Source organism: Plectropomus leopardus, chromosome 10 (assembly GCF_008729295.1).
Source record: "Plectropomus leopardus isolate mb chromosome 10, YSFRI_Pleo_2.0, whole genome shotgun sequence".
NCBI classification, from domain to species: Eukaryota; Metazoa; Chordata; class Actinopteri; order Perciformes; family Serranidae; genus Plectropomus; species Plectropomus leopardus.
In genome coordinates this window covers 25,337,010-25,361,981 of record NC_056472.1, presented here as the reverse complement: position 1 = coordinate 25,361,981, position 24,972 = coordinate 25,337,010, and the positions used below count along the sequence as shown (strand labels likewise).

Sequence of the window (24,972 nt, the reverse complement as noted above, 5' to 3'; positions counted from 1 at the left end):
CGCATTAATAAAGAAAAATAAACACATTGGAAAGGTGTGACAGTAAGTGAATAGATAAAGTGTGCCGTTACCTTGCGCACACACACAATGCACACACATGCCTCCTTGTAACAAGCACAGAGCCCCCTTTTACAACCCCTCAGAGTAACAACCGTGTCTAATTAAAATTCACATTTCAACCAAAAAGGGAAAACAAGCCATCTTTGAACAATCCCGTCCGTCCTCGCCCTGGTCATGAATTTCAGATAAACATTGTGATACACCGCGAGTAGTGCCACATTAATTAAAAGCCTTGATAGACGCGGCTTCCATCTAACAGACCTATCAGGAATTAAATTTGTATCAGCGGCAGAAAGAGCAGTTGAGGGGTCCCTCAGGGGGATTAATGAAACAGACTTTCATAGAGGAGTCATCAGAGCCCTGGGCTGAGGGGAGGAGGCAGGGAAGAAAGGGCCAGCAGCAGGATGTCATGTGTGGGACCGTCGCGTCACTGACCTCTCATTTCATACTTTAATAAAGTCGCACCCAGGTGTCCTTGATGCCTTCCAGTCGCCTGGGGCTCTGGGAAAAAGCTAAACAGGAGGCAGCCATAACATAATTCTGAATGCTCACCCCTCCCGCTCTGTGTTCCCTCTGTGGTGTTATGTTATACATCCATGGGCATGCACACACAGGCACTCCTGGAAGCACACACAAACATACAGACACTTTATAGGCTAGATTGTACAGATTTCAGGCCTCTTATCGAGATGAAACTGTGCTTTGGTTGGGAAACAGGCGGCTATTTCCTCATTAAAGTATTTAACTCGAGTATTCGACTTGTGAAACACAAAGTGTTACATCAATTCTGCAGAAAAAGCCACACATTCTGCGGAGCTGGTGTTTGCCATGTCACTTCAGCTTCATGATTTACTATCGTGTGCAGTTGGTTACAGGAAATTGGAACGGCGCTGACTTGCTTTTGAATTGTGGTCGAGACAGTTTTCTGTTGAAAACAGAAGCAGATTATCTCGATGAGAAGGCAGCAGATTTAGAGATGTACAGTATGCAATATGTTATCACAACACAGTCAGCCCAGACAGCTGCTATCTGTCATAAACTCTTGGCTATTGTTGGCCGCACTACACAGCAACATGTGACCTAATCTAGATGAGCAGCCACTGAGCAAATACAGAGTGGAATGGTGTCATTTTTAATAAAGCTGTTTTATGGACTCCAGTCAACAGAGCCAGAGGAACAGGCTGAAACTTCCTTGTGCAAATGATATGGCAGTAGGAGTTTCATAACTTCCTCTGCTCAGACAAGCCTGTGGCAAGTCTCCTAACAGAGCACAGTGCAGCCGTCGGAGAGAGAGAGAGAGAGAGAGAGAGAAAAAATAACCTCCGCCTTATCAAGATTTTACAGAGACATTTCTTTAATTAGTTTTAATATTTCTTGTTTAGATAATGTCAGCCAATTGACAATTCGGTCCCAAACGGAACAGGGGGGAACTCTGCACTTCTCAGATACAGGGGAAAACGGCTGATTAAAAAGATTGCTTACTTCATTTGATTTAAATGCATATGCATATTTTGGACAGCAGTCAAATACCCTTGCATGCACAAACTTTCGGCGCTGATCTTATCGCCTCCTGTCTGAGGGGTATCACGCCATAGTATTTGTTAAATTCACAAGTAAATTGTTGAAGAGAGAAAGCTATCTCCGAAAACATTAATTGTGCAAACACGCTCACAAACAGCTTTGTGCTTTCCTGTATTTGCTGCCTGGGAGGGCGATGTGGACGTTTCTCACTGGTGACGGCGGGGTGATGGAAAAATAATTAGCGTTGCTGAGGAAAAGTTTCCTCTCTCGCGGAGATCGCAGACAAACACGCCGGGCCTCAACCCCAAAACAATGTTGATCAAAGCGCGTAAACATCTGGAGCAATGAGACTGTGCCTTCGGAACAAAAGATATCTATCTATATTTTTCCAAGATTGCCATCAAAGATACGCAGGCTGTGCGCGCATGAGGGAGCACTTAGAATACCAAAGGTTTAGAGTGTGATACTGTAGCCTACCTGCATATCCCCACACCTGTCTCTCCTCTAATCTTTGTATTTTCACAATCCTCACTCCCACATTAACACATTCTCCGGCTTTTGTACTCATGTCGCCTCTCCCTAACCACCTATCTCTGCCCCCCCACCCCCACCCCTCCCTTCTCTCCTGCACACACCTTTTCTCCTCACCGGGCAGCAGGTGTTGAGTGGTGGTGTTTACTCCCCCCGCCTCCTTCTCACTCTCTTTCTCTCTCTGTCTTTCTATGTGTGTGTGTCTCTCTCTCTCTGGCAGCTGGTAGGAGGAGGGAGGACGCTATAACAGCTGCACATGAGGGCGGGTGGAAAAAAAAAAAGCGCACAAGGCAAACAGCTCCAATCCCCTCAGGGTTGTCAACTCCAATCCCCCCAACCTCTGGCGTTTTTTAACCAGGCAAACAGAGGGAAAACTGTTGCAGTCGGAAGACATCAGGGTCCCCGTTCCATTAGCCCTACCTGGCGATCTCAGCCAGAGTTTACGCTCCCAGAGGGGCCTCCGTGTGGAGCGGCCTAGTAGCCTGCATGAGAAGTGTCCACTTAAATCCACTTACTACCATTTAATAATTTGGAGTTTGAAAAACATGTCACTTCCACATGGAAATTTCGCTGGAGGTACTTACATCTGTTGGAGAAAAACACAAAACAACGGACACCACCGGGGTGCTTTTTTTTATTTTTGCCTCTCTCTCTCTCTCTCTCTTTTTTTTTCATCCAGCCCTCTCAAAGTCTGAGCCGTGTGTGTGTCGTTTTCACAAACAGCATCAAAATACATGAGATCAGCTCTCGGGCTTTGTTTGGCCCTGGCAAGGTTAGGCCAGCCTCATTCCAAATTTCCTGAGGGGGAACAGAGAGAAAAACGATTCCATGCAGATAAATCACTCGCACAGATCAAAAGACAAATCAGTGGCAAAGACAAAAGATGCTGACTTGCAGAGAACAATGGAGACAGGGAGACGTAGGTATCAGAGGAGCCGGCCCTAAGATCCCCGGCTTCGCTCAATCAAACCTGCTAACCAGGGTTTGCATACTAGGTCAAACAAACTCTGCTTCAGCAAGACAGAAAGTGTATTTAAACTGATGTTGCTGAGCTTTTTTGGGTAGGTCTGCACTGTAAAATCTGACAAGTCAATTTTAGATTTTAAAAATCCAGGAAACAAATTGCCTTGATAAATGTAGGTAAATGTAAATTATAATCTTAATCAATAATTACTTTATATCTAATTGTTCAGTTGACTTAAAATGTAGTTATATTTACTCAATTTTGTAAAGTTGCTGCACCTTAAAAATGAGAAGTTTAACTAAATCAATCTTCCTAAGTTCTGGCAACATCAGTAAACTAAGTTTACTGCGCTATTTATCTGTCAGTAGTGGAGCAAGTAATCAAATTCTTTACCTAAGCAAAAGTACTAATACCACTTTGTGAAAAAAAGCTCTATAGTATGCAAGTAAAAGTCAAAGTAAAAGTAAGCAAGTATAATCAGGAATATATGCTTAAAAGTATTAAAAGCAAAAAAACACAATTTGGAAAGATCTTTAAAAAAAACAAATCAAAATTATTCAAAATAAAGTAGAAAAAATTATGATGATTTTGTCAATCATTCAATTGATGAATCAACTAGTTGCAGCTGTATTTGTGTTTGTTGGGTAGTTTACAAAAAACTTACCTCAAACTTGTACTTAAGTACAAGAATACATGATCAAGTTAAGTCAGGCTAACTCGCTTTACTGAAGTCGCTAACACTTAGAGGGAACCAGGTAATTTCACTTGTCACTTTTAGGTTGCAAAAACGTCACAAAATTAAGTAAATGCAGCAAAATTTAATGTCAAATTAACGCTTACATATAAAGCCGGGCTGTCACATGATTAATTTTTGAATCATGATTAATCACAGAATATCAGTAGTTAATTGTGATTCATCTGATTTTTAATGTTTTTAATTCCATTATTTTGCATTTCAAAGCAGTTTTGAAGTTCATATTGAGAAGGTTAAATTAGTATAATTTTTACCAGATTATTTTAGAATCACATGACAGCAAAAAAAAAAAAAAAAAAATGCAATGGGACTAGCATAAAGTGGGCGTGTCTGTAAAGGGGAGACTCATGGGTACCCATTTTCTTGTAGATATCTGAATCTATATTTGGAGCCTTATTTGGTTGCCTTCCTGAGAAACTAGCATGATATGGTTGGTATCGCGGGATTACTTAGGTTTTCTTTTTTAAAGTTTACTGTAAATTTGATACCAGGATCATCATCTAGCTTTAAAGCTCAACCCGGAGCAGCCTCTGCCGGTGATTAATACCATTAAAAATAAATAATGTGTTATGTAAGGATCTTAATCGCATCGCAATTAATGCCGACAGCCCTAATATAAAGTAAACATAAATTCAGATTTATTGTTATATGTACTTTCCTTTTTCAAGGCAATCAGTTTCCAAGATTATTTAAAGTAAGATCAACTTGTCAGACTTTACAGTGTGCTGAGCTCCCACTGTTTAGTTTTGCAGAGGCACAAGTCGGATTGAGTTTCCGGCTTTGCAAACTCATCTTCTAGGTTTGATTTAACAGCCACCCTGAGAGTGGGATATGCCCTGGTTTGAAAAGAAAAATGGGAGGAGAAAGAAAGAGAGGGGGTAAACTATTTGATATAGAGCACCGGCGTCTGTGTGGGTAGTTGTGCACACGCACGTCTGTGTGGTTTGATGTATGCCTTCAGCCTGGCTTTCTATAGTTCTGCATCTAAGACGAGAAGTCCCGTCCCATGCAGCCCTTCACGCATCACGGCCCACAGTCTTCTATTAACTTCTCCAATACGAGCAATAAATAAATATATGGAATCCACAACTCTTTATCATCCACTCATCACTTTAGAGAAGCGGGGTGTCAGAGAGAAAAGAGCCCTTTGGGAAGTAACATGTAGGAGACAAGAACCCAGCAGCGCCCCTCACCAATATTACCTTTTGATCAAAATGCTTCATAGATATCAGAGGAAGCAACACATCACTTTTACAGCTCTGTTCTCTGTTTAAAAAACAATTCGCACAAAGAGGAGGGTCACGTGAAAAGCACCTTGCGATTTGGCTTTAAAGAATCATTGAGGGCCAAATTATGTTCAAAAAAACAGTTCACCATGCACCACTGACAGCCATTATTTGATCCCCCCCCCCATCCTCTGAGATCCATGTATGATAACACATCAATTTAGATTAAGGTGATATGAAAGAGAAATGTAAAATAGGTTTCAAGGGGGAGGAGCCGGTGCATTTGAGATGAATAAAATGATATTAAAATTAACATGTTGAGCTTCGGCACAGTCGCAATTGACCTGTGAAGTGTGCTTAACAAGAAAATATTTTAAATTGAAGCGCCGGGGTCCAGATAGGCTGTAATAGCTGCCCGTAAAATCTGCTGAACTCCTCAAAAAATGTCGCACATGTCTTGACATCAGGCGTTATTCAAATATGGCGAGGGGGATAAGGAGGCCGATAAGGTCAAAGGATTTACCTAATAGATTTGGATGGAGGGTTAGAGGCACATTCAGGTGACATGCACAGAGAAGAGGGAGCGTTAAAATATAAGCTGGGTCGAGCCCTCGATGAAACTAACCCACACTCCAGTCGCTATCTCCAGTCCAAACAAGTGAGATTTGATACCGCTGTTCTGGCCTGGAACAGAGGGAAAAAACAAGCCCACTGCCACAACAAAGACAGGAAATTCAGCATAGATTCCTACTTCTCTCTTTTCTCCTGCCTCTCTATACCTAACAATACTGGTAATGGAGAGAGAACAGTGCCCGGGGCTGGCAGAGACACCTGCGACATATTTTCTCCCCCCCCCCCCCCACCCCCCCTCTACACCGCCATAACCCCCTCCCCGTCCACCCTCCCCGCTCTTCCCACCCCCTCGACATTAAAGTCCTTCACAGAAATCAGAATTTAATAAATCACCCCAGAGCCTGACAGAGTTTATCTCCGGGGGTCGCCTCCACTGTGCAGAGACTCACAGACAGACAAAGCCCGGCCCGATAAGATGTGAAATTAAATACAGTTAGCAGTTTGAGACAAAGGAGGGAGAGTGTCACACCGAGCTTTGTACGGCGTAAACGGCTGGCTGCTAGTCGGGGCACATACACACGCACGCACACACACACAAGACAGCGGGGTGATTCATTTCAGGTTTCCTCTCACATTTAGCCTCATTTGCATCATCCACTGTCAACATATCGCCTCTCCCAGATATGTTCAAGAGCTTTCATTAGACGTCCAGGGGATGACATCCTTTTTACCCAGATGCACCATTATTAATCACTAGCTCTACTCCTATGTGGACTCATCTCCATCACGGATCAAACGCTATCTGCCTGTGTTTCCTTTCATTCAGCAGACATCCCTGACATCAGCCATCACTACAGCTAAAGGAGACTTATGGGAGTGTGTTGGGGCTCAGACGACCTTATGAATGCGGTACATAAGCATTTAGTACTGAGAGGATATAAATGTGAGGATTTGTTCGGATCTGTCAGAGCAAACCTCCGGCAGACGGGCGAACACGCTGTTAGGGGTGGGTATCGTTAAGATTTTAACAGTGCTACTGCTCACACAGATGCTGCTTATCGATCCGGTGCTTTGTAAATACTCTTTTTTAAGGGGAAAAAGATGAAGAATAGGTAAAACAGGTAAATATAACTACATTTTAAGTAAACTTAACACTTAAAAATAAAGTGAAAATAAATGAAGACTAATGATTATATTTACTTTTACAGTACATTTTACAGTTTCTGAGATTTTTTTAAAGTAAAAACAACATTTCGGATCTTACAGTGTAGATGGGGATACGAACTACAAGCTAGGCTGTCATAAACGGTGCATTTCGCCACATTTATGCGATGCACTTTTGCAGTTATTACAGTTAGTTTGGAAAGATTGCTCGTCTTTTCAGCCTTACATGCAAAAGAGTTGTTGTACTTGTGGCAACGAGCGGTGTCTGCATCCACTCGAGAAGTATAACCAGACTTTGGAGCGTGTCACTGAGAGCAGGACAGCTGTGTGTGTGTGTGTGTGTGTGTGTGTGTGTGTGTGTGTGTGTGTGTGTGTGTGTGTGTGTGTGTGTGTGTGTGTGTGTGTGTGGCACAGAGTGGCAGAGCTGACCCTGGCCTGCCCCTTGCACTTGCAGCAGGCTGCCGGGCTCTGACACACAGAGCTCTCCTCTGGACTGAACAGCAAAAATGCATCAGAGACGATGGTTTTAATTTTGTTGCAATTTAGAAATGGTGTTGGTGAGATAAAAACTGTAAAAGATCATTTGTGTAACCTAAATAAACATCAACAATATTGCTTTCATTCGTCCATTACTGATAGCAGAACTGCTGGAGCTTATCAATACTCTGGTCTTTAATAGTTTGGCACTGGTGCATATTTAATGCTGGGTTTCAGTACCCATTTCTACACACTGTACAGCAACTTGAGGGCTCGGTAAAACAATTAGGTGCTTTGGAAAATGAAACATGCAGTATGAAATTGCTGCCTGGTGTTATAAAGAAGCAGGAAGAGTATACAGTTATATTATTTGCAATTAGTTGGGTCTCCAATTCACATCAGGATATGGCCGACCTCAGCTGTTCAAAGCTGATTTTTCCCCTGCTCGGTAGTTAAGAGAAAGCACAGTCAGGTTTCCAGGCCGAAGCTGTGCGAGGTTGTTTAATAGGCTTAGCCTGGTCGTTGGACCTGACCTTTCCCTTTAACAATACTGAGGCCGACGGGCTTGGGCCTGCTCTGGGAACACAATGACCCGTGGGTGAAGCCTAATCTTCTCCAACTCCATTCTCTCCGCTGACCAGACGGCCTTCGTCCACAGCCTCTCTGTTACTCCAACTGATGCCTTCCTGCTGAGACAACAGTGCCAAGGAACTGTCAACAGGCTGGGCCCAGCAGGGCCCCGACTGGGCCCCTCTTACACGGAGCCCTTCAGGGTCCACAGGCACCGGCACTCCACACTCAGAGTGCCGCTCGGTAGAATGTCAAGAATGACAGGAATGCTGGGTGCCATCATGCATCCTGATAACAGTCTACATCTAAGAGCATGATTAGCTGTCTCTGTAGCCTGCCTGTCTATAGATGTGATTGAAACAGTGAGCTGCTGGATATATAGTCCCTCTCCTTCCAGCGGCCTCCATGGGACCTTATTATGGAAAAAACATGTGTAGTAGTCAATGGTGGCGGCATCTGGCTGTTCTTACTTTATTTTCCTACGAAAAGTAACGTGCACATCCCTCGTATTTTGAAAGGCTGCAATCACATGACCAATGAGCTGACAGGAGTAAATAAGAAACTAGTCCTGAACAGTCATGGTGGACACGTCATAAAAATCGTGAATTTGAGACCGTGTGGACTGTGAGTAATCTTTGAGGTATTTCACTCGCTAAATCTAACCACAGAAGCTTTTTTTTTTTTGACCTAAACCCAACCTCCTAAAGTTTATTATGCAACTGTACGTTAAGATGTAACGTCATTAATGGGGGCCCTAATTCGTAGGATATCATATGAACTGTTCTTTGAGGATACGTTGTCCCGTTTGAATTATGCCATGAATTACACAAATGATGTTTGTCAATATAAAAGATGATTTTATAAGTCAAGACAGTCACACTTTATCATAAGTCTATCATAGTATCATTTACTTTTGTGTAAAACCTCTCAGTGAACTAAATTTCTCGTATTGCATGACATACGTCATTGACACCAGCTAGCTTGCTGGCTAGATATTCAACAGTGTTCAATGCATAAATGCAACATTATTGTACCTGGTCTGATTCATCCAGCAACTCCTGGTCTTTGTATCAGCCGGAAAGCAAACAAACAAGAAAGACAAGTTCCTTGTGTGAGTATATAGTGCTATGGAATAGGCAAGCGTCGCAGCTTCAATGAGAGAAACAGCTATGAGCTAGGACATCACTTATGCAATTTGTGTTCTTTTTTTTTTCCACAGTCTTAAACAATTTAATAACAAAACTATTTTGATTTGTAAACTCTTTTAAATTGACTAACATCATATTTGTTAGATCAAAAGAAGTATTTGTCACTCGCCAGTCACTACAATACATATTTTTTCCCAAAAAAAGGTCCAGTGATGGTCCACTGGAAGGAGAGAGACTTTGCCTCTCTAGTGTCGGCAGGCAACGACAACGCAGCAGCAGTCATTTTGGATAACCCGATCCTAAACCTCCCACATGACGTCACATATTGCTGCTGTTGGGCGCAAACCTCCTATCACCAAAATTGCTATTTCTCAGAAGATCCAAGGATTCATTGGTTGAGAACTTAAATAAAAATAAAACCCACTGATAGACATCGAGGGGACCAACAGAATTAATCCATGACAAAAAATGAAAATAGTGAAATATGGAAATACCATGTTAGCGCCCGACAATGACAATATGTAACCATTGAATATAAATAATGTTGCAGTAGCCATATTAATGCTAAGATTAAATGTGTAAAGTTAGGCATTAAGAATCCAGAGTGCAGTTAGTAAAGCTCAGAAATGTTAAATCAACTTAGTGCTAATAATAGAAGTGCAGTGAGATCTTAAAGCCTTGCATCTATTTCCTCTAAAGCGTTACCATCACGTAGTTTGTTTTTTCCTGTTCTGCATGTAAAAAGCCTCTATGGTGGACAGCAGGAGCTGAAATAATATTAGCCTATCCAGCATGCAACAGGAAATGCATGAGGCCAAACTAAGTGAAAATGTTTCTATTATATGTTAATGACACATTGGTTATAATGTGAAGAGCAACACAAACAGGACTGTTCATGCATGTGTACAAACAAGCACACAGAGATACATTCAAGAGTCCCAGCTGACGATGAATGTCCTCATACAAAAGCTCAAAGCTGGGGCACGACAATATCAGATAAAGGAAGAAATAAAGAAATGCCTCTGAAGCCAAATGTTTCCGTCGCTGCATTACTTAAACTTTTTAAGTGTTTGATCTGTGCAGGCGCTGACAAGGCAGTTCATGATTTCCCAAATACTTTTTTTCTGTTTTATTTTTCCTATGTTTCGAATGATGGGCTGTGAAAGGTTGTTCTTTCTTCTTCTCCGTGCGAATAAACTATACAAAGAGGTGTTTGATCTCTGAAATCCGATCTGTATTTCTAGCATTGTCTCCAGTTCCTACTGTGGCATCTTAAAGGTCAGGAGTGAAAGGCCATTTGATAACTACAGAAAGACCTTTTGGCTTTATTACACTGCCTTTCATCTCCTTTCCTGCGGAGGTTAAAACAAAGCATTGCATCCTTTGAAAAAGAAAGGATAAAATGGATCGCTTTGGAGCCTCAAGCTTCTTTTTTTTCTTTTTTTTTGTCACTGGGAGAAGTCTGGCATCCAGTGTATGAGGGGAAACTCTAGTGGGATGTGTTTCTGAGAGGCGAGTCTTCTCAGGCACAATTAGCATATGTCCTCTCAACCTTCTACCAAACCTCTCAATGAGACCCTGAAATCCTATTGAGATATTATTACCACTCAAACAGGGCATTACACAAAACATCTAAAGCATGCACGCACACGCTCGCACAGGTGCGCACGTGCAAACACACACAATCACAGTTCAATGACACCCACTTCCCACTGAATATTCCTTTCTTTTTAATGGTAACCTTGGGAGACGGGCTGCACCGGCGCAACACTTAACAGCCACTAGTCTGAGAAAAATGTTTTTGATATGCTTGTGTCATTTAATCATCCACATTCTGCCGAGGCTGTGCAGGACAATTTTGCAGGATATTAACTCCCAACTAAACCCTGGCTTGTATCATTTGTGGGGCCAGTCAAGCAGGAGTCCCAGGAGGAGCAGAGACTTCCTCCTCACAGTCGTAGTAATCTAAGCTTGACTGGGCGCACACACTCACACACACACAGAAAACACACAGCTAATAGACAGGTAGAATGAACCATAAAGGAATGAAGGAATCAGGAAATGTAAGGCTCTTTTACTGACAGTCACAACAGTAAAAGGATGAGTGTATTTGTGATTTGGCCGATCAGGTAACAACAATAATACAGCCAGTAACACAGCAGTGGTAGAAGTCGGTTTAGTGTGTGAAGATATATATATTCACAGACAGCGAAATTACTTCCTTTCTCTTTTATTTCCACACCAAAGTTAGAGATTGAAGAGCATTCGTAAAAATGTCACTTTAACGTGATCCATTTGGACAGCTCACATTGCTTAATGGGGTAGGAAATTCATTTTTTCTGCTGTGGAACAGACATAGTGGATGATGTGATTCTATGCAAAATATATGAAGCCATTACTAGAAAAATGCATGAGTTTCAATAGTTGGAGGGGGGGGAAAAAGTATCTCATTGCACGGAGGCCATCCCTATTCTTTACCAGGCAGCGTCACATACACACACACAATGCAAAAGACAGCAAAGGCAACTGATGAAAACCATTTTTGTTCCATCACAAAGAACTAGGTCACCCTCTCATAATTGTCAATCATGCAATAAATCTCTCTGTGGCACAAATGAATACGGCATTGGAAATGAGACAAAGCTTATTGGCATGCTATGTCAGCTTGACTCAATTCATCCTCCTTTTCACACAAGACCATTCATATGTGAAGTTGTGCGAGGGTGTCTCTCTCTCTTTCACACTCTCCCTCTCCCTCTCTCTCTCTCTTGCACTCACACACACTCTCTCTCACCAAGCAACTCACACACACTTGCACACAAGCACTCACATGCTCCTAATGTGAAAGTTACACAGGGTTAATGTATGTGGACAAACCATTTCAGCCAAGGGCTGCTTTATTATCATAACTATGTTTATTTCCATAGAGAACACGTCTCACTGTATTTTCAGCGTTACTGTGGAATTACTGGGAACATACAGAAGTAACTGTTACAGCACATTGCTTTCAAGGTATTAGCACATGCACGGACAGAGTTTGACTACTTAAGATCACAGCTGAAGCAATTCCTCCAGCACACACTTTATTTCGCTGTTTGTTGTCTTTTTCGCTCTTATTTTCCATCTGACAATTCTATGATTAAGATTTTTTTTTGATGAGGATACATGTTTTTTTTCCGCATTACAAATGTCTAAAAATGACTGGACCACTGTTAAATACTTTTTGAGAGTTGTCCCAACAATGTTTAAACCCAGATAAGTCTGTAATTTAAATCAAGATTGAAGTATGTGTGTCATTTGGTTGGCATCGCCTATGATTTAATGTCCTCTTTGCACATACACCAGGGTTGTAGTAGTCTGCAACTGGTTGTCATGAATTGACTTTGTCATGAATTGAAATTACTTTTTATCCAGTTTTAAGTCACATTTTAAGACACTCTCTTTAGATCTCAGTTGTTTTTAATATAGTAAGACGCAAATGATTGCGAGAGCCAAACAGAATTAGAGAAACACAGATTTTTAATGTAAAACTGCTTTCTTCAATGTTTTTGCCTGTTTAAATTACTGGTTTCATTTGTTGTGGAGAAGAGGAGACCTCTGCAGATAATTCGGCTCTGACACAAAAAATCAAAAACATCTGGATCTTAAGTCATCAAAGAAAAAAGATGAGTAAACATTACCGTCCGCTCAGCCTCAGTCCCTGCCATGCCAAACAGCATCGGAGAAACACTGATTTTTAATGTAAAGCACCTTTATTTGGTTTTGTTACCTGTTTAAATCTCTGTGTTCGTTTGTTTTGGAGAAGAGGGAACCTATGTGGATAATTCGGCTCACAGTAAAAACCTCCTAAACATCTGGATCTGAAGTTATCAGAGAAAAACAAACTTGAGCACATGTTAGCGGCAACTTGACTACAGCCCCTGCCACACCAAACAGTGTTGGAAAAACTATGATTTTTTTAAGTGAATCTGCTTTATTCTGTGGTTTCAACAGTAAATTCACAGTGTGTTAGTTTAGGAAAGGAGGCGACCTCTGCAGATAATTTGGCTCTTGGTAAAAAAAAAAAACTCCGACACATCAGAATCTTAACTCATCAAAGAAAAAAAGCAGGAGATGGGCGAGCAGCTCCTCTGCGACCACCCAAACAGCATTAGAGAAACACTGATTTTTAACAAAAAACTGTTTTATGCAGTGTCTCTACCACTTTTAATCCCCTGCTCCATTTGTTTTGGAGAGGAAGAGACCTCTGCGGACAATTCAGCTCTCAGTAAAAACATCCTGAACGATGAACACTGAAGGAATCCTAACCAGGAGAAACCGACTGCAACAACATCATTGCTCTTTTGTTATTGTTTTGATTAGCGGCAAAAAAAAAAATCACATATTGCATGTTTAAGTAAAGGCAAGAAGAAGTCATGCTGCTTAAGTATAAAACTGAACAGACTCCTGACTTTTCTGCAAACCTCATAGCAAACCAGGTGTACAGTGGTCTGTGTCGTGCTATCTGATTGGCCGGGAGCATTGGCTTGACACAGCACTACAGCTCCATCCACGGAGGTTTGTGTCACGTCTCTGAGGACCCAACTGTCACTCTTTAAGAGGAGGGTAATAATAGCCGGGCGCCACAGCAAGTGGTGGCACAGGCGATTTTAAAGAAACATCAGGGAGACGGTGACATTTGAGTCTACGAGGAGAGAAACCCAAGCGCTGCAACCAATAAAGACTCCCACCAATATTCTCACTAGGCTTAGAGGGAGAGAGACAGAAGCAGAGAGAGAGGGTGAAAGGCAATGGGAGATGTCAGTGTTAGATGAAAATGTGTTGACCTGGTGATATTGATACCCTGCTCATAACCTCTACAGGTGTGCAGTGCCGTCAGGAAGCAGCTCTGGGTGTGGCTATCTCTGTGGATAACAGCCAAAATTGCAGACCTTATCGTTTTACAGTACAGAGAACGAGCTGCCCCGTTCACTTTGAAGTGCTGACAACTGAAATGATTCTGTATTGAAAAAAGAGCTACTGTGCAAATGATACATACCGAGCCATAGATGCTCTGCATGATTAGGGCCAATCAAATAATCACAATCATGGGGAAGCATTTTTTTAAGGTAATTTTTGGGGCTGTATTTTGCATTTATTTGACAGGACAGTTAGAGCGTGAATGGGGGAGAGCGAGGGGATGGTATATTTTTATTGCACTTTGAAATTTAAAAGAGCAGAGAACTGCTTTCACTTTCGCTGCCATGTTGTGTTACAGTCCTGCTAATGTTCTCATCTTTGCATCAAAACAAGACTTAAGATAAGGCTTTTCTTCACCTGAATGCAGCACATCTCCTATGGATACGTATCCAGTGCGTTTTTTTGTTTGTTTTTTTACAGCGGTCATAGTGCTGTGACGCGCTGTAGCATCGCAGCGATGGATGTTTCAGCCTTCATACATTCATCGTACTGTGGATTGTAGAGGTTTTTTAGGGTGGTTTAACAAGTTAGTGGTGTTGTTTTACACGAGAATACATGTCTGTTCTCTCCTATATCTGAAAAACTTCATAACGAGGCATGATGATGGCCGATGACGGATGATTTTTGTTTTGCCTGTCAGCTCTTCAAAAGTAGAGGCTGGCAGTTATTTAAGGAAGTGCTTGATTTTATTGTGCTTGCATGGGAGTAGTCTATGAGCGGAGCATGCATTTTAAACGTCAATATTGCAGTTTGTTTAAATGTGAGAAGCCAAAATCATGATCATGATAAATATTCGATAAACTGTGCCTTAAGCCATTAGTGTGGATTTTTTTTAAATTTCCATTTACGTAAATTAGTGCAAAAAGATAATGATAATGATACTTTTTAGCCCTTGTGTATATACACAATGGACTTGTTTTGTAATACTGTGAGCCTTGTGTTCTGAAAATAATAAAAAATATTTATAACATTTTTTTTTTTTTTTTTTAAACACAAGTACTAGATTGGGTTGTTGAAAAAAGATATCAGCTCTTTTTTTCTTATTTTGACAGTTGGAACATTATAACTTGTCACTTTTTCCTGATTTTCTAATATGTAAAATGACAATGACCTCAAGATTAATGAGTGAATTTTCCGTGAGCACATTTAGCAAGGTTATAGTGATTTTTTCCATCATTTGAAAGACAGATCTAGAACAGTCTGTTGATAAGTGTTCAATGTCGTTGCTACAACAGAACCATTTCTTTAGATATGACCTTTAAATGTATTAAGAGAAAAATCTAACTCTGCATATTGGCATTTGTGGCTCTAATATTACGACACTGATCATATAAATATTTGGGGAAAAAAAAAGACAGTTTGCTGAGAAAGAAAACACTGTCATCAGAATTGCTGTGTTGATTTATGATGGTTTAGCTTAACTTCAATCAAAATCACTTATTTACTTTGATCAATTCAGGTCTTAAAGTGTCTGTTAGAAAAAAATAATTTTTAGAGTCTCTGAAGCTCCAAAACCAGACACAAGAGATCACTTTAGTGTCTAGCCTGCTGGCTCAACAGCTACTCATTTTATGCACATTGTTAGTTATAATTCAATGCAACAAATTGACTGCATAAAGTGTTTCTGGTGTCTAAGTGAATTCAGACTTCACGTAAATAGCTGTGGGGCCGTTTTCTTAGTTTTTCATCAGAAGGTATTGACTGAGCAGATGCTTTGAACCACCATAGAATGTGCTGCTAGTCTCAAGTGTCATTAGCTTCGGGGCTTTTCCAGCTAGCGCCAGGTAAAGATTAGATAACAATCAGCCCTTTAATAGATACTGTTGGAGGCACTGGAGCCGTTCCTGTGCCGTGCCGTTCATCTGAAGCTAACAACAGAAGAAGAGAGACTGGAAGCCGATGTCATTTCCTCCCTGATTTCTTCTCTGTGATGTACCGCTGAGCCCAGCGAGGAACACGGCTGTTGTTAAATTACATGTAACTGTTCACTCAAACTAGTGTCAATGTGTAGTCTGTCTGTCTGTCTGTCTGTTTGAGCATGGCCAACTAGGATTTGAAATGGCACATTTCTAAGCAAGATAAGTTTATCTGTAAAGCACCTTTCAACAACAAGGCAAGGTGCTGCGAAAGACCGGAAGACATCAAGAAAACATATAAAAGAAACACAAGGCTATATACAAAGACCTATATGAATAGGATGTTAAAATACTAAAACTAAAAACAATAAAAGATTTAAAAACAGCTAAAATTAAAAAGTGTAGAATAAAAATCACTATGCAAGATATGAATAAAAAGGCCCAAGTTTCACTCAATAAAATGCAGCAGAAAACAGAAAAGTTTAAAGGCTTCATTTATAAGAACTAAGAGGTGGAGCAGAAGTTTTCTACAGATATATGGCACATGAAAAAACAAATGCTGCTTCTTCCTGTTTAGTTCTGACTCTGGGAACAGAAAGTGGACTTGTCCCAGACCATCTGAGAGGTCTGAGCTAATGAACATAAGATAACAGCTGATAATGAACATATTTTGGCGCTAAACTATTCAGTGCTTAATAAACAAGAGGTAGTATGTTGAAATAAGCTCTTGACAAACAGGAAGTCATTCTACAGATCTGAAGACTGGACTTTCATGGTCTTAGTGAGGACTCTGAATCAGCTGCAGCTGTAAAGACAGTGTTACAGTGATCGAGCCTATTTATGATTAATGCAAGGACAACTTTTCCTAAATCCTAGTACGATATAATTCTTTGTTAGGATGGAAATTTCAGGTAATATTTAAGTACTCACTTCAAATTATTAGAGTACTTGAGTACCCGCAAAACAATAAAAAAAAATAAAAATCTAACTTATAAATAGAAATGTGAATTGGCCAACTATGGAGAAATAGAGCAAGTTGAAATTTAATTATTGAACTGCCAGGCCTGCTGTTGTTACATGCTGTAGGTTAGACGCAGTACTGAATGACTGTATCCAGAGTGCGGGCCCCCTCTTCTATTGGTCTCTTCACTGTCTGCTCAGTTAGCACAAGCTAACACAGCAGCTAACAAACAACGAGCCGTTAAACAGTCCCAGCAAACTCACATCAAAAAACCAGTTCGTGACCATTAGGCTAACATTAGCCATGTGATGCTGACAGTTAGCTCTGTCACCGTGTTTTTGTGCTAAGGGACTCCTACTAACTGTCCCCCAATGCAGAGCTCACACACAAAGAAAGTGTGAAGAGTAAAGCAATTTACTGCACTCAGCTCTACAGCGAAGTAAGATTTTACCCATTTTAATACTCAAAAAAATCTATAAATGTCACATTCAGGTGGCAGGTTGGGCGGCAATAACCATATAGGTTGATTGTCCAAATTGAATACGCAAGTTCTCATATCCATCCCTAATTCTTATCAATCTACGACTGATCGGTGCTTGTACTGGCCCATTATCGTGTAGTGATATTGTTTATAAATCTGAATATGGTAAGAAATTTTGTGGTTTTCTGAAATCTGTGTTGGTGATAACATGTAGATGTAAGAGCTTAAATAGGAATAAACTGCTGGATATTGAAGACATTTTGAAAATTAATTGGAGTTATTTGATTATTTTTGAATTAGGGATGGGAAATATATGGAAAATTGCATACATTGTGACATTTTGTCGAAGATTTTGGATATTCTAGTATTTTAAGTGTTGTTTTTTTCTGGTTTTTAAGGCTGCTTTACAATTACGTGATACAGTTTCACCAAACTTTTCTTGCTGTTTTAATTATTTTTCTCTACCCACTTAATCATTATATCTACATAACTGACCACTATTTATTAAAACTCTCACTGTGTAAGTATTTTCGGAAAGCAACACTAGTCAACCCTACAATAGTGTCACAATGTCAGTATCGAGGTATTTGGTAAAAAATATTGTGATATTAGATTTTTTTTCATATATCATCGAGCCCAATTTGGTACTAAAAATTTTAATTTGAATGAAAATTTAGTTTTTGCACGCATCTACCCTACATTCACCTGCCATAAACACATAATACTTAACTTTAACACCTAACAGGGTCATATTAACACAATATGTCATTTGAATTGCATTATATTGGACAAATATTCTCTTCATAAAAAAGAAAGTGGATTTGTGTAGGATGTTTCCTAACTTTCAGTTAAATCTGGGGAGAAAAAAAGTTGTGCTATCATAATATGATGTGCATTACTTCACTGAAATTCCAAAAGTACAAAGGGCTTTTTGTTGGATGACATTCCTTTCTTAATATACTTCAATTATTAGGAGGAGTCTTGTGTATTGAGTAGAGAGCTCCAAAAACATTGACACTGGAGGAATAACATCTGCATGTTTACTCAGGAGAAGATTCATCCCTGATAGCCTCCACGAAAATGAAGAGGGGGAGAAAAAACAAGTGGAGGAAATTTGTGGAATCCCATCTGAGATTGCTTCCCTGATGGATTCCTTTTCCTGTCAGCTCAGACGAGAAATGAAGCCGGGGAAAATTAACTCCTGATACAGCTACGCTGAATTAGACAGAGAGGAGAGAAAAAAAAACCCTACACACTTTTTAAGGATTCCAGCCTTGTCATTTTCAATTTTCTGCTCTTTGGACATGCTTGTATTCAGATTCCCCAACATCTATTCGCCATATCAATCCTAATTAGACAATCTGGGCCCACGAAGGATGGGAGCGGAGTTATTTGCATAATTTAATCATAAATACTCAGTGATACATATTTCCAAATGCATTTGTACAATTATCTTTTCATCCTTGGGGCAAAAGTATTAATATGATTAGGCAATAATTCTTTAAAAAAGGGGGAAAATAGGAAACCAGCAAGTGTGCACTCTTTTTTAAACTCCAGCTTTGGGCTATATGAAAAATTAATTAATTTCTGAGGAAAATCAATTTCTCTATGTGACCATATTAGACAGAGCCAGGCAAGGGCCTGCATTCCTTCTCCAATCAGAAAATCTCATCTGCTCCCTCTAACTTCTGTCAGTAGCATTTAACATCCTGGTACGAGCGCCAGTGACTTCCGCCATGCTCTCCTAAATGTGCTGTAATGTGAAGGAGCCCGTGAGTAAAGACAAGCAAGGGAGCTCTGACTGTGGGAGAGAGGGGAGCGGAAATCAGAGTGACCCAAAATCTATTGCCGGCCTGTCAGGCAATCAGTCTCAAGTGTAAAATCATCAGGTAGAATCACTGTTAACAAATCTAGTTTAATATGCTAGATAAGTCATATTGACAGATAGATTTTAAACAGCTTTAGTCTGTTGTCTATAAAAATCAAAGCTAATACCCCTTTATGGTTGGTGAGCATAGTAAAAATAGGTCGTTTTAATATGCTGATTAACGTGGAAGGACCTGATGTCGGTGTGTGATTTTAAACCATTTCACTCGCTGGAGGAATTAATTGGTAATTCAATTGCTGTTGCCGATCCAGTAAAGGCATGCAAATAAGATAGGAGCTTGGACAACTAATGCATCCAACAGGCAAATTAACAATACAGGCCTCTTTGCCATGCAAATAGCCTCTAAATCCACAAATGACATTAGACAGTGTCAAACAAAGCCTCTTTAACAAGTGAAATCTGTGGTTTCGACAGTCTTGGCTGAGCTTCATTGCGAGCTACAAAAAACCGGTCTTAAAAAAAAAAAAAAGGAATGTTACTTTTGTTAACTGAACTAGTGCGTGGATTTTTCTAAAAAAATATATATATTTTAATTTGCACTTGTTCCAGCTGAGTGAATGTCAAGTCAATAAAGCAATTCTGATTTTCAAGGAGACTATTTGTTTGCAAAAAAAAAAAAAAACACCTTGCCGCCATCTGCCAACTGCACAGTTGACTTGAGCACATGTACTGTACCTAATCAAATTTAGCAGAGCCTCACTGAAGGATTAAAAATGTAAAAAAAAAAAAAAAAAAGGGGGGAAGAAGGTAAAAAAGCTGCTTTTTTACTTCAATAAAGAAACGACACACAAAATGAGGGCCAATTTGACTTTCAAGAAAGTGCTTGAATAGATTTGGATTTTAAACAGCTTTGTATAGCATTCTCTCTCTCTCTCTCTCTCCCTCTCTCTCTTTCTCTCTCCCTCTCTCTAATCAGGCATCTGTCACTCTGTTTTTGAAGTTATTATCGCCCAAGCTCCCTCTTGGATGTGGTTGCTGGGTGACGGGTATCTTAGCACCCACTCTGACTGGGAATGATTTGAATGGAATCCAGAAATCTCCCCTGAGTACCTGTAAACACATCCGTGCCTTGTAGAAAACAAATATATTATAAGAGAGCTCAGCAGAGGAGAGGAGGGAGAGAGACAAGCTGGCACCCTCGGTGGCAGCTCACACTGAGCGCTAAACAAAACAATTACCGTCATTTGCAAATATGTGTGTTTAGGCATAAACACTCTTGAAATGGGAACAAGAGAGGTGATAGCTCTCATAACGCTCTCTGTCACATCAGTATCAATTAAATATATCTGTTAAAGAAGAAGTCGCTCCGCTGCGACCTGTCACTCCGAACATTTCAGAGGAAGATCTGTTTGACTGAAACGAGCCGGGGAAAATCTATTTAAGAAGGGCATGTAAGTGAAAAGCCGTCCCATTCCCAGTGGTGGGACATTGTCTGGGGCGTGTGGTTAACCTTCAAGGGTAGACAATGATTGTCAATTAACTGCTGCATTTCTGCGCCCCAGCATCGGATAGCCTGCCCCCACAAAGCAGACCAATGAGAGATATGCGATATCTCCGCACCGCCCCCCCGTGTTATAATAACCTTTCAGAGAGTTCAAGTGTCACACAGCAATAAGAACCTTTTCCATCCCACCACGGGGAAAATGAAAAGGAAAACAAGTAGCTGGAACAGAGGGCTCCTGGAGGGCTCCTGGAGGGGCCAGAGTCATAATGTAGGGGAGATTACTGAACCTGGATCAGTCTGGGAGCGAGAGCGAACACTGCTAATCTGGCACGAGAGTCCTTAAGAAAATGAAGAGGTCAAGAATGACTATATTCCCCTATATCTTTAACAACAATTACTAAAATACCACGATGCTTTTCAGGCAAAGTGCACATTATTATAAAAGTATGTAAAAGTATTTTTTTCATAATAAATTCTCAGTTTGAACCCATCATAATAATAAAAAAAAAATCCTACTGGGTATTTCTGAACACTGTTTTTCATTTAATGTGCTCAAAAAAGTGTTATGCTAAAGTAAGCATAGTGGGGAACAATTTGGTTGGAGCTTGTTTGTGTCCACATCAAAACTAAAACAGCGGGATGCAGCGCAGCTCTGTGATGCTATTCACATTCACACTGTGTGCAAAATGAGAGTAGTGTTGTTTTAACACAATAGGCCGTGGGAGGGAAAAAAACAGCATGCGAAATAGTAAGACCCATTGTACAGGAGTATTATTCACTTCATTGTTACCACTCTGCCACTGTATAATAAGAGTAGTGACATTGTGGTAATAGGGCGAGATGAAAAGCTAAACTATCTCACGCAGCAGGCTGTTGTTGTGTAACCTGAGCGGGTTAACCAGTGAACTCGGATACTTTTTTTTTTTTTATTTGACAGAAAGTCAGTGCAAAAAGCGACTTTGGAGAGGGGAAGTTGTTTTCACCTACAGGGCGACCTGTGTCCTGTTTACTCAGACTGATCTTTTTTGTCAGCAGCAATTCAATGACAGACGGTGTAAAGCACACATCCCTGCAAATAAAATCAACTCTTTCTAAGTAACAGAAGCCTTTTATCCAGCGGATGCCTCACTGTTCCATGATGTAATTCTCCAAATGGGGCAGGCAGGCGGGCAGGCCGGGTCTGAGTGATTGATTTCAGCCCAGCACCGGGAGTACCTGGCTGCTTTCAGAGACAATTACAGTCCTGTCCATGTGCCCGTAATAGCCCACCACTTTAGCGTCATTAAAGCGACGCGAGGCACTGCATTATCCTTTAACCCCATCGCTGGCCATCCCCCCATTGACAACCCGGAGAGTTCAACCACATACTTTGTCACCTGAAGCCCCACGCCAAGCTTGAGGAGAGGATCAACGCACGGTATGTTTTTCTCGATAGAGAGAGAGAGAGAGAGAGAGGGAGAGAGGTGGAGGGGGTGGTGGTGGAGGGAGATCTGCTCCCTTGATGCTTTATGTAAATGATGCTTAAGCACCAAAGTGCACAGGTGAGTTGTTGAGACAATTGCAACAGGGGTGGAAATATGGAGCTGAAGCATATTTATAAGCTACCAATATTGTATATAGTCATGTAAGGCTGCTTTGAAGCAAGCATAAAGAGAAGAGGAAGTGTGTTTATTGATATTAAATAAAATCTAAAATATATGACAAAAAATGCTTTAGAATTAAAAATGTTTCACTGTAATAATATCCCTCTCTCTTCTTCAAAATGTTTTGCGAGTTATTTGATTTTGCATTTTCTGCCCAGGCCTAATAGTGCACTTTGCAGACACAGCAGTGCTTAGAGGGTCAAAAAACTCATCATACATATGGATCTTAATGGCACAAAATGGTACGTAAAAAATGATGTTTGCACAGCAACTTCTGAGAGGTTTCTTTTTTTCTCCACATGTGCTCGAGATACTAAGCATCTAAAAGTCAGAATTAAGTTTTATCTCACACTATAATTTCTCCCAAAAGGCTGTGTGCTTTTACACCGAGACAACCAAGTGACTCCAAGTGTTTATTGCTATTCCCCACTGATGTGAGCCTTTCCATCATATTTGCATTTCCAGCTCATTTCTGGAGTAGGAGATCAATATGGAATCAATCATAGTGACAGGTGAGATGGTAAATTTGACCAGGCTGAACCATCCTGTGAGACTGAGCGATACATCAAAGCTGGGAGCAACAGGACAGTAAAAATGGCTTTTAATCAAATATTGATCCTCACTTAAATCACTCCATATTAAAACATTTAAAGCTCAAAATAATTGAAATGGTAATATGTGTTAGTGCATTAATTTTGTGTGGTTGTTTAAACCACTTTGTGTATTAATTTCTTTGTTTGATAGAAATAAAGGGTGTTTGATTATGGCACATTATCATAGGTGTGTACAATAGTTATTAAATTACAAACTGGCTTTATATATATATATATACACACACACACACACACACACACACACACGAGTCATGAGTGTAATGTAACCTTAAGAAATGCTCAAGCTGTTGATAATTTAAAAAAATAAAAATAATAAAAATATTCCATGTCATATAATTATGATAATCTGGGTTTGTCTTGTTTACTTTTTAAAAATTAGAGTTATCATAATTGAAACTGTACAGCCCCTGTGGCAAGGGCATGAAATTAGGCATAACCTAGTTTCCATCAGAGTCATTTAAAATAAAGTTGAGCTAAAAGTTTCCTTAAATTAAAGAGGAATTACACTAAAGTGAAGCTCGGGGGTCTTATTTCTGAAATTGTCTTTACAGTGGCAGCTCTACACCTGAAGTTTATTCAACAGCGTTGTGAAACTCCGCCGTTGTGTAGTCTACATTATCGATTCATTTGTTCTGAGGCAGACAGGCTATCCATCATGGCACAGCTTTGCCCCTGCACGTGTTAAAAACTTTCACTAAACTTTCTTCACTGATGTTGCGCGCTGGCCTCTTCCCGTCTAACACACCAACTACGAGCACACTGGATGAAGTCTGAGCTCTCTTTTTGACACACTTAAACACATCAACAACAAGCGATTTCTAAAACTTGATAACTTCATCTCATCACTTGAACCACTTGTTTAATAAAGGAAAAATGTCTCCCCCTTCCTTGCTCCCGCGCCTTTACGCACGGCCGTCCGTAAAGACATTTAAACCCCCACCAAAAAATGCCGCACACAGCTCGCCACTCACCTCGCATTGGTGCAGTCGTTGTACAGGGTCTCGAAGTCTTTTCTGGAGATGAGTTTGCAGCGGTTCACCCCTGGTTGGATGGCGCCGAGCCCTCTGAGGATGCGGACCTGCTCCACATTGCACACCACCGGCGTGATCTCCAGCCGCTTCAGCTTGGTGTAGACGGTGTGCAGTCCGCCGACCAGGTGCTTCAGGAACAGGTCGAAAGCCTGAGGAAGGCAGATGAGCTCGCAGCCGTCCACGGTGAAAGAGGCCACTTTGGCACCGCGCAACTCGACCATCTTGCACTCATTGTTTTGCGGTATGTTTTCAACAGGCGACGGGGTCGAGTACACGGGTTTGCCGGGGGGAAGAGCCGCGGCCGGGATGCCCGGGCTGCTGGTGGCGAGGAGCTCTGATCTGAACAGGGTCTGTCCGGGTCCGGATGGGGGGGCCAGGGATGGAGATGGTGATGAAGTTGTCGACGGCGGGGACGTCGTCGCGGAGGGAGTCGAGATCGGAGGCGGTGGGACCAGAGGAGTTGGTGGGATCAGAGCAGCCGGTACGGCCATGGTCACCTACAGGAGGGGAAGAGAGTAGCCGAAGTTCAAAGTATAAAAACCCAGCCTGCCGAGACACCCCGAAATGAAAGAATCCACGAGAGTTTAGCTCCTCAGATAAGTTGGGAAGTAAAAAGAGCTGCCGAAAAAAGGCGTGCTGAGTGAGGGTGTTTGGGGGGGCTGAGCGGCGGGACAATGATCAAAGATAGGAGGAGGAATGACAGGAGGAAAATGAGCTGAAAAGTGCAGCTCCGCTCTGTGGATGAGTTGTTGTTGTCACACGGTACAGAGAGGGAGGAGCTAGGGGACAGTGCAAGCCTTTGAAGAACAGATAACTGGGCTCCGGCTGCACTCAAATGTCTGTTAAATTGTTTATTAAACATAAGAGAGATCTGGTTATATCTGATCACGATCGTGTGCAAATTTGCACGTTTTTTATTTATTAGACTCGCAGGGTATATGTGTAATTTCAGTTAACAGTTATTTGTAACAGCCCCTCAGGTTACACCTGCTGTCCAACAGTATGCAAACCCAGCCCTGTTATTGACAGTTGATCACACTTAACATTAATTAGTAAAAACTTTTGCAGTTTAGGAAAACTTTTGCATTTTTTACATCCTGCAAAAGC

At 41.0% G+C, this 24,972-nt stretch overlaps 1 protein-coding gene across 7 annotated transcripts in view; it reads right to left on the bottom strand.

The window, feature by feature from the left end:
* The window catches only part of dachd (dachshund d), a 120,631-nt gene extending 96,039 nt beyond the window's left edge, over positions 1 to 24,592 (bottom strand). For 6 of the 7 annotated variants that reach the window (XM_042494547.1, XM_042494546.1, XM_042494548.1 and 3 more), the window contains exon 1: positions 23,806 to 24,592. In XM_042494547.1, the coding sequence (XP_042350481.1) occupies positions 23,806 to 24,356 (551 nt within the window). In that variant the 5' untranslated portion in view covers positions 24,357 to 24,592. The remainder of the gene's footprint in view (positions 1 to 23,805) is intronic. The other variant, XM_042494553.1, reaches the window with a different exon arrangement.
* Between the last annotated feature and the right edge of the window lie 380 nt (positions 24,593 to 24,972).